This window comes from Boleophthalmus pectinirostris, unplaced genomic scaffold, assembly GCF_026225935.1.
Source record: "Boleophthalmus pectinirostris isolate CB_2022bp ecotype Guang Dong unplaced genomic scaffold, ASM2622593v1 HiC_scaffold_14, whole genome shotgun sequence".
NCBI lineage: Eukaryota > Metazoa > Chordata > Actinopteri > Gobiiformes > Gobiidae > Boleophthalmus > Boleophthalmus pectinirostris.
Genome location: NW_026571047.1, coordinates 18,070,778 through 18,080,942, shown reverse-complemented (window position 1 = coordinate 18,080,942; position 10,165 = coordinate 18,070,778). Strand labels below are relative to the sequence as shown.

The 10,165-nt window shown below is 37.6% G+C and overlaps 3 protein-coding genes across 7 annotated transcripts; 1 reads left to right on the top strand and 2 right to left on the bottom strand.

Moving 5' to 3' along the window:
* Positions 1–70: 70 nt before the first annotated feature.
* Positions 71–2,919, bottom strand: snf8 (SNF8 subunit of ESCRT-II). The gene is made up of 8 exons (XM_020918151.2): positions 2,628–2,919; positions 2,494–2,544; positions 2,278–2,416; positions 1,982–2,086; positions 1,794–1,866; positions 1,562–1,703; positions 1,039–1,113; positions 71–707 (listed from the first exon to the last, which is right to left on the bottom strand). Exons 1-8 carry the CDS (start codon positions 2,676–2,678, stop codon positions 570–572), a joined length of 774 nt encoding a protein of 257 aa, XP_020773810.1. The 5' UTR covers positions 2,679–2,919; the 3' UTR covers positions 71–569.
* Positions 2,920–3,451: 532 nt separating this feature from the next.
* Positions 3,452–7,701, top strand: msl1b (MSL complex subunit 1b). Of its 5 annotated transcripts, none has more exons than XM_020918220.2 (9): positions 3,452–3,568; positions 4,076–4,779; positions 4,862–5,058; positions 5,156–5,463; positions 5,600–5,664; positions 5,748–5,815; positions 5,893–6,014; positions 6,101–6,173; positions 6,259–7,701. In XM_020918220.2, the coding sequence occupies exons 2-9, from the start codon at positions 4,165–4,167 to the stop codon at positions 6,347–6,349; spliced, it is 1,539 nt and encodes a 512-aa protein (XP_020773879.1). In that variant the 5' UTR covers positions 3,452–3,568; positions 4,076–4,164; the 3' UTR covers positions 6,350–7,701. The 5 variants fall into 5 exon arrangements, with proteins under 5 accessions (XP_020773879.1, XP_020773875.1, XP_020773878.1 ...); XM_020918216.2 differs by having other exon boundaries at positions 5,156–5,505; XM_020918219.2 differs by having other exon boundaries at positions 3,466–3,568; positions 4,084–4,779; positions 5,156–5,505.
* An 89-nt stretch (positions 7,702–7,790) lies between these two features.
* On the bottom strand, positions 7,791–10,028 carry chmp2a (charged multivesicular body protein 2A). Its single transcript, XM_020918239.2, has 6 exons — positions 9,869–10,028; positions 9,262–9,429; positions 8,989–9,168; positions 8,771–8,901; positions 8,629–8,690; positions 7,791–8,433 (listed from the first exon to the last, which is right to left on the bottom strand). The coding sequence occupies exons 2-6, from the start codon at positions 9,427–9,429 to the stop codon at positions 8,315–8,317; spliced, it is 660 nt and encodes a 219-aa protein (XP_020773898.1). The 5' UTR covers positions 9,869–10,028; the 3' UTR covers positions 7,791–8,314.
* Between the last annotated feature and the right edge of the window lie 137 nt (positions 10,029–10,165).

The window sequence follows — 10,165 nt, the reverse complement described above, 5'->3', positions numbered from 1 at the left end:
TCTCAATAATACAATCTATTAATCACGATCATCCAGATTTACAGTTTCAGGGACATAGGGATGGGCAATGTTGACAGAACTCAGTGTTTATTTATATAATAATTACGCAAGTCGCTAGAAATCCACCTGTTAGTTTCGAGTTTGCTGTGAATACAAAAATTCAGAAATATAACCTTATACCCTTAAACTATTCTGCAAGTTTATGCTCTTCTTACTTGTTTAATCATTTCTTTTCACTGCTTTTTAACACCTTTCCTGCTGTAATAAACTATATAATCAATATTCTAATTTTGCATACATTTAAAAAGAGCAATTTAGAGATTATTATATTGCCCACCACAACATAAAACACCTCTCTTGCCTTCAGTAGTTGTACAAGTTCAAGTGCTCTTTTTGCATAGATGCACTGAGAGGCTGTCAGAGGAATGTTTTGCTTTGCATGCAGAACATGATCTTAGTGACTTCACCCCTTCTGCCAACTCAGTCATGTGACCCTTCCCTTGGGCACATTTTGTTTATCAACAAAGTCCCGAGACACTCCGTTAACAGTCCGGCCCTCCAGCTCTTCTTCAAGGGGTCATCTGATTCGCTTCCTCCGGTGTAATTTCCCGTGACGTCAGCTCAGAGAACAGAGCTGGTAGCCAATATTGAGGTTCCCCAGCTGCTTGAGAGTCCAACCAGGCCAGTCCCTCTTTCAGAAGATGATCCTGTGAACATAACAATAAAGTGTCAAACAAGCTGCCCCATAGAGAATGCCTGTAATGCTGTTCAACGGTACAACAGCACAAGAGCAGTCCTCAATGCTATTTTCAGTTGAATATCTGTCCTTTTAAGAAAATATGTTCAATACATTACACATACACCTAAATGGGAATGTAAACCTTGATTTACAGTGAAATTAGATAAAGTATCCTTGAATTTTATTATGCTAGCAGGTTTCCTCATGCAGTATGAAATAGTAATGTATGAGACATGTAACCGGATGAACAGGTTATGTAATGTGCCATGGTTACTTTAAATAAGTTGGTATGCACTTACCAAGACATGTGAAGCTCGCTCTTTCTCCCATTTAAGACTTTCTTTTATCTCACTAACTGTCACGTATCCTTTTTTCTGCAAAGGTACAGAGATAACCAAACATTGTGAAGACCAAATCACAATTTAAAGGCAAATTTTAAAAAATCATTGATGTAACTACAATGCCAGAAACATTGACTTTTTTTACTCAAAAGGAAAAATGACATCATGACACCTGAATTATACTGGACTTGTTGTGACATACGGCTATCCTACATGCCCATCTTGCTTTCAGCCTATAGGAAGTATTTGTATGGTGGTCAGAAGAGGTGAAACGGGTATAGTAGGCTGCCATGGTTCTATCACCACCATCCATAGTGACTTGAATACAGTATGATATTTTAAAGTGACTTTTGAGTGGCAAAAAAGCATTATTATTTTTTGTTTTGCATTTTATTTGTGAAAAGGCATTTTTTCCTAAGGACGTTCAGAGAGCAGGGGAATAATACAAGAGGTCAGTTGTTTATGTTCTCTCAGACCTTACCTCTGCCAGTTGCAGTACAACAGTGTGGTCCATGTTGAGCTCAGCTGGCACTGACTGCACCAAATATGAACCACCAACAGGGATCATCCCAAACCCACTCCCCATCACCTTCAGTTTCTTTATGGCTCTCACCAAGTCATCTCTAAAAAACACAGAAACAGTTTGATACATTTAGATTTTGGATTCAGTAGTTTTAATACCATTACCGAATATTAATATTTAGAATACTTACTGGCTAACATCCTGTGCATATTTACCCCTTCCTTTCAGTACTCTCTGATGAAGCTCATCAAGAGTAATAAGCCCTGTTTAAAAATACATAGATTAATGGATTATGTTAAGTGATAGACAGTGATTTTTGTTGTATTACATAAATGGAAATCCAATTATAAAAAAAATATAACAAAAAAACCCTCAAACCTCCATTTCTGTGTTTTAGGGCAAGGCAAACTTCAATAATCTGCACTCCAAGTTCATAATAGAAGTCTCCAACTCCAAGCATCTCTGACCAAAAACCTTTACCAGCTGTGAATGACATAATATTGAATATTGAAAACAAATGTATTCCTTTAGTAGGCATCTAATGAAGAGCAATATCTTGTAGCTAAATATGGCATGGAGCATCTTTTCTTTATGACACTAATATTTTCTACAACTGTCCTTGTTTAAAATAAATAAATAAAATTAAAAAAATTAAATAAATAAACAAAATTTACATGCAAGAGGGTCCACTCCTATGGTGGCACACATTTCTTGAAATTGAACTCTGAACTGAGGGTTCTTGCGGATTTCTTGTTTATGTTTACTGGCAAATTCTTCCAAGTGGGACTTAAATGTTTCCAGTTGTTTGGACATCTGTCAAGGAAAGAGAAACAAAAATACATTTTAATGTTGATTATTTACAATATATTTTTTAAAGAAACTGTCCTTACTTGAATAATTTGGTCTTCAGCCAAAACAGTTCCCCTCTCTTTATATTTGGCCTGCAAAAGTAAGGAAAGAATGATCACTCACAGAAGTACACCACACATATACATATTAGAAATTTGACAACAATGTTTTATACCTCGGCCAGCTTCTTTTTGGCAACAGCCCCAGCTCCAACTCCTCTTCGCATCTTGTTGCTTATGTATAGTCACTAGCCCTTTCAAATTTAACAGTGCAAGTTATTATCCACACAGTGTAACCTCATTTACTTTTCTGTCACCATTATATTTTGGACCAGAAGTCTACTCATCTTCATAACACCCTGAAAACTACATAAAATATCTAAAAATAAGAGATTTTCTTCAAGCTTTACGTGTCAAGGGAGCGATGTTGCCATTTTGATGAACAGGAAGTGCCCACTACAAGTATTCATTTGGATATTGGCTAAGCAGCGCCCTCTAGCGTGTTGGTGAATGTAGTGAGTGATAAGTGAATTGCAATATCATGATTTGGCAAAAAATGCAGTAAAGCAGTAATGCAGTAAGATGATGTAATCCGCTATACAAAGAGAACTCGTGCAAATATCTTAACCATATCTTAATTTTAATTTACCAGAATCTTTTTAAACCTGTATTACTAGAAAATTATCACGAACTATTCTTGAAACTAGGTAGTGTACTTATGTATTTGGATGAGACTAGATTTAGAATGAATGTAAAGTATCTTGACCGAATCATGTAAACATATTGACACAAAAGACTCGCATGGGAAAGGCAAAAGATGCTTATTGCACTTCTTCAGTGGCAAAATCACAAACTATTAGAGAATATATTATATCCATAGATTGTGTATTATCATGTAGTCGAGCCTTTGTCTTGGATAGTCCCTGAGTTTATTTAATTAAGGCAGTGATGGACGCTGGAGCTGTCCCTGAGTGCACTGTACACTGATTGTACCCGCACTTCAAAACACAAGAAATGGCCATATGAAAGGTTGCGCATGCGCAGTATTCATCGCTTTAAAACAGTCTTGAGGAGGGAACATGAAGGCAGCTGCAGGTGGACTTCAGTAACATCAATGGTATGTTATGCATTCATTATTCTCCCCAAATAAAAATGACAGGGACCCTACAACTGTAACAACGCAGTAGTTACAAATGTTTCTCATAAGACATCGGTTACTTGCTCAAACTCAGTGGCTAGCTTTAGCTTGCTAGCAGGCTGTTATTGTTTTTCATGAGAAACCAAAATGGAGGAGATGGTTGGTGCCAGTGTCCTGCGCAGCCACTCCCGAGCACTGACTTGGATCTGTGATGGTAAATTGTCTGCTTTGAAACGGATTTCATACTGAATGTTACTGTTGAATGTATAGAAAAGAAGTGCAGTGCTAATGTAGCTCAGCGTTAGCTTAAATTCTTAACCGGCTGACGGTTAAGAGGGAAAAGGATGCCCGGAGATCTGAGACCTGTAGTTAGTATTAACCTTATGCGTGTGCTAGGCTTTGTCCAACTACATTTACTGCCTCGTCGTGCACTCGAGTAATGCAAAGATATCAACAGTGTGTCATTGTGCCTGCTTTGTTCTGCAGGGGTGCAGCTCCAGGGCACATAAGGAGTCGCTGTGGTTGAATCGCACCGCTGAGGCGTTGCAGAAACGAGGGAGCCAAATGTGTTCGCCATGACTCTGAGGTCCACGTTGTTTCCAAAAGCAGGATTCAAGCACAACGCGGACAGCATAGACTTTGAAGCTCCCCACATCGGGACCGCTACCGTCAGCCCCGTGAGCCTGAAGAGGGAGTGTTGTGACTTTGTTATAGATGTCCATAACACACAGGACGGCGCGATCCCGAACAAGGACGTAGATCAGAATTATATGACTAGTAAAATCGCTATTGCTGCAACAATAGCAGAAGCAGTTCAAGGAAGCACCACAACTGTAGGGGTATTGTCCCCTGTCAGACAAATGGGGGGTGAGGGAACCCCAGTGAAAGGTAAACCCCTCTCTGTTGACAATATGGATAACCCTCAGATGGTTTTAAACAATAACCCAAAAGACGCTGGAGCAGATGATAGCGCCAAGGGGGTTGTACAAGGAGTTCTTGGTTCTGCCTCTATAGAAGTCTCATCTGAGGGAAAATGGAGGAACATCAGGAAGACCCCTGCCAATCCTCACACACAGGCCAATTGTCTTCGTCAGATCTTGCTTCTTCAACTGGACCTCATTGAACAGCAGCAACAACAACTACAGTCAAAGGACAAGGAGATAGATGAGCTCAAAGCGGACAAAGAAACCGTAAGTAAAGCATATTTGTCTCTGAAAATATCCCAGTGACATGTCACCAATTTGATTACAATGCACTACATTCTTTTACCAGTTGCTGGCTCGCATTGAGCGCATGGAGCGTCGCTTGCAGCTCACCAGAAAAGATGTGCCTCGTGACAAACGTCTTTTCCAGCCTCTGGAGCCCTGGACCCCAGATAAAGAAGACATTTGGGATCTAGAAGTGGAAGAGAGTTCTCAGCCAAATCCACCCACTCCACTAAATTTTCGTAGTAGTAAAGGCCAAAAAAGGTGCTTCAACTACAGCAGTACTTTTAATATTATGCTGCTTCTGACATTTAGGTGCTGTTTCCTTCTAAATAAAAAATGTCTTTTGCTTTATTTATAGGAAATCATGCTTTGGGGAGATAAAGGTCCAGAAATCAAGGTCAAAGGGTGCAAAGCTCAGTCCTAAGTTAGAGATGGAGCCTGGGTCGCCTCTACAGCGAGAGCTGCGCAGTAAAGAAACTCCAGAGAAGATTCTCAGGTGTGGTTCAGAGAAGGACATGCTCCAGTGTAAAGAGGACCCAGAGCTCAGCTGTCAGATGGAAGATCTACCCTTCATGTCAACAACAGAGATGTACCTCTGTTGTTGGAACCAACCACCCTTGTCCCCTCTGCGAGAGACTTCTCCCAAAAAGGAGGAAGAGGTGGCCAGTGAGTCGACTCCTCATGTAGTACATGATATGCTGATTATTTGTAAGCCAAATCTATAATGTTACAATTACTGTCACCGTCTAGTCTCAAACACCTTGGTCACAAGTTAAGTTTTTTTTTATTTGTAACTTTTTAGTTCCATCCTGGAGGGAAAATCACATTGAGCCCTTGGAGGAGGAGCCCTCTTTTATCCCTCCTGAGGTAAGAATAGTTGTTTGTAAATGGTCAGTCTATCTCTGCTCTTATCACTAAAATTTAATATGTGCCACTTCACCCACATGAAGGCCCTGGATGACAGCATATTTTTGAAGCGACATTCAAAGTTGGAATTAGATGAGAAGAGAAGGAAGAGGTAACCATTGTATTATTTGAAAGGGGAGGAAAGATCTGCAAATGTGTTAATTTTTATATTGTTTTCCCTCTCTTAAGATGGGATATACAGCGCATCAGAGAGCAGCGCATGTTCCAGCGTTTGCAGCAGCGCATGAACAAGAAGAAAGTGCAGGAGTCTGAGCCAGAGCTTTCTTCTTTCTACCCTGAAACCGAAGATGGTACACTCCAGTTAATAAAAATTATATTACTCAAGAAAAGTTGCCATTGATAGAATTTATATAACTGGAATTGTGTTTCCTTTCAGTTGAAGCTATAGTGATTACTCCTTTCCTACCTGTCGTTGCATTTGGAAGACCATTGCCCAAACTAACTCAACAGTAAGCAGGGTTAAGGTTATATTCATGCAAGTGGTAATTATACCAACCAAGTGTTTGCATTAAGAGACACTGCCTTTTGTTCCAGGAACTTTGAGCTGCCTTGGCTGGATGACAAGAGCAGATGCCGTATAGAGGTGCCGAAGAAGCAAACTCCACATCGGACCTGTAGGAAGTGAAGCTTGAATGTTAGATTGCACTGATCAGTCTTGTCCAGAGCAAAGACACTGCTCAGTGGCTATGTATAACTGCTGTCAGTTTCACAAGGACATGTTGTTTTTAGTTGCGTCAACCACAACAGATCAGTGTTTATGCTAAAAATAATAACAGGTGATTTCTGCACCAGTGGGCCTCTCAAACATATAACAGTGGGACTAAAGGCTTGGTGCCATTGTCTTCCCATTAGCAGCTGTTATTATGAAAAAGTTTCATTCTGATCTAAATTATTTGCATGTGGTAGAATCCAAATACATTTTATAACAGGCATACTCACTGAAATAGATTTTTAAGGTCCTTTAAGATAACATTCATAAGGTGAAAAATACAATTAGAAACTTAAATCTTCAAACATCAACTCATTAACTATTTTGACTGAAAATGTAAATGTATGGCATTACCATACTATAATTAGTTACTACGCTCTTCAAAGGTTGAAAAAAAGTCACAATTTGACCGTATTGTGCTGTGTATTGCTTATATTGTTAACACGCAGAAAAGACATATCAATGTTAGATGTTATTCCTGGGCTTGAACCGCATTCAGCATGATACCATTAAATGCAGTTCTTAATCTAATACTCACAACTATATCAAAGTTGTGTCTTGAAACAGAAAATATATTTTTGACAAAGCAATTTAGTGTGACAACAAGTGATTGATTTTGTTATTTTATGTGAGTTGCATGAACTGTTTCAAAACAGTAGCATGGTGAATTCAAGATTTGAGTGTTTTCTTCCAAAACTTTTTTTTACTTGAAAGCATGAAAACAGGCGAGCGCAACCGCTGTATTCATACAAGTTCCAAGTAAAAGCAGCACAACTTGGATTCAGATTTTTGTGTTACAAATAGTTCAATATGCTTATGAGCCTGTAATTATTAGGCATATCTTGTATGCATTGGTGTATGAGAATGCAGATAGCTGACATTCAAAATAGCCTTGTCAAAAGTTAAACAAGCTGTTCTAGCTGTAGTAATAGCAGTGCAACATGCTGCTGGTTAATCTTTGTCGTCACAGTGATTGGTTCTTCTAACGTTCTTCACTGCTTTACTCACCTGTTTCACGATGCAATTGTTCCTACAGCTTCAGTGCAACTGCCTAGCATACTGTATGTGTCAGCTGATTTTGGAAATACAACATTGATCTATTTGTACATAGGTATCAGACAAATGTACATAAACATGGCTGTTATTTTTTTATTATTTAATGTTGAAGTGTTCAGTACATTCAATTGTTCTATGATTGTATGTTGACAAATGGACAGATTTGAAAGTTACAAATTACAATTTTCAGAATAAAACGGATCTAGTCTAAATAGTATGTGTTTATTTTAAAGTGTGTGAATTTTTGAAAAATTATTACTTTATACTGAGATAGTAAACTGAGAATTTATTTACAACACAGTCTGGTTGGAAAATTTTATTGAATAAAGAAAACAAAATCAAACAGTTTAAAAAAGACCCCACCCGTAGCCATTTGGTTAGGAAACATCAAAACATTTCAGACTTAACTTCGTGTTCCTTTGCCATGCCAAACATTTGAATATATATATATTTATAGAAGCCCTCTTCATGTGATGGCTTTGACAACAGCTACAAATGATCTAATGAAATAAATGGGAGTGTGAATAATGAATTGAAATTTCTCAGTTCTAAGACCCAAGCAATTAAATATCTTCATGGTTTGTAGTGTATATATATACATGCCTATGACTGTTAGTATTAACACAAACATTTTTTGGCTGTCAATGATATATATCTATGACTTTGCTAGATTGTTTTCATAAACAATCACACCAACAAAAAACAAAAAGAAAGCCATTTACCTCCAATACTGAGGTACATATACAAGCCATCCCTTCAAAACAACTTGCAATTGTTTACACTGCATCTGTTTTACCACCTTCACAAAAGTGCTCTTTACAGTTTTTAATCTTTTCTTAGGTTGTTCAAGCGCTCTTCCAAATCAGCATCTGCATCAGCCAGGGCAGCTTGGGGCTCTGCTTTCTTTCCAGCCACTGACAGGCTTCCACCAGTAGATGGCAGGTCTAGAAAAACATTGATATATTAATTAAAGTCCAAATGAAAGACTCTCTTATATAACTATATATATATATATATATATATATATATAATAAGACAAATATAAAATGTGAATGTGTGATAAATCCTTTAACTAGCATGTGTATGTCATGTTAACAATTTTGCACACAAGACGAATATTATGTTGAAAATGATCTTACTTGACAACTCATCAGTCAGATTAAGGCCCAGTTCATCCAACACTTGTGATACAATAGCGTCACTGAAATAAAGCAAAAAATATCAATTATAGAAAAATACCTTTAAAACACAAATTAGTAACATTCTGTGTTACTTTATTACCTCTCCTCCTCATCATCCTCATCTCCCATGGCATCATCAATGGCATCGTTCATCATCTCCTCTTTCATATCCATAATTTCACTCTGTTTTTCAAACTCCATCATTATCTTCTGGATTTGAGGAAGTTTCAGCTACACTCATAGAATAAACAAACATTAGTTATATTTAATTTGAAAGTTAAACAATATATTCACTACTTTAACATTCTTCATACAGACCTGTCGGTTCATTGTTGCCATAGCTTTGGTGACTCCTTTCATAGCCTGAGCCATGCTGTTGTTGGACTTAAGTGTCTGAATCTTTAGGCTGACTGCTTGAATGTTGGCCTTCATCATAATAAACTTCTTAATGTAACGTCTTGTCCGAACCAAGTCTTTTGCCATTATTTTCACTGCATCCTATAGAAGGTAATTTATATTAACATCAAGAAGTCTGACCACCATTTAGTAACAATAACTATAAGAATAAACATTTAGAGGATTTAGTCTCACCATTTGTCCTTGTTTTGCCATTTTCTTTATGTCAGCAATGATCTTCTTTTCCTGTTGTTCCAGTTTGGCTTTTTCTCTGTCCAACTCTCTCATTGCTTTATTGAGAGCCCTCTGGTTTTGCCTCAACATCTCTTCAGGGGTCTTTCTCTTTCCAAACAGAAACTCCATCTACAATCAAATGTACAAATTAGATGATAAAATGGTTCATAAATTCACGTTTTTTCATGGTTACTTTTAAGTACCATGAATATCTACTCGATATAAAGTTTTAAATGTATTAAATGGTCTAAATATAGATCAATTGAACTCGTGACAATTGAGGGATCTATTACGTAGGTGTGGAACTATGTGAGGGTTCATACGACACCAAAACCGGTTAAATTTAAGATATAAGAGAAGTTTAATTGTAAATACTTAAACAGTCATCTGTATAAACGCCGCTTCTCGGGACGATTTCTTCTGAAGAGCTATAAAGTTAGGCAGAAGGCCCAAGAATAGTATTTTCCACTCATGTTTCAACCACAGATTCGACCCAGTCTATGTACCCAATAGACAAATTATTCCAACGAACCCTTAAAAAACAATTGCCACTGTTTCTGAGACCTACCTTGTATGACAGGTGTCGTGGACAGGGGGTAATTCAGAAGATATTCGTCGGCAAATGTGTTTTTACCGACTTCTGACTGGAATTTTAAACGGTTATTTGTTTTTCTTTCCTTCTCTTCCGTGTTGGGGCAATTTCACTTCCGGGAAATGACGTAAAATGTTGTGGCCTCTCAAACTCATTACCAAAATAATAGAAATAAGGAAACACAGGTATCTTACTAATAACTAATATTTAATTTACTTTAGTTATTTTTTGGCATTTTTAGTAACAGTATTATATTTTCGTCTTAAATATTCA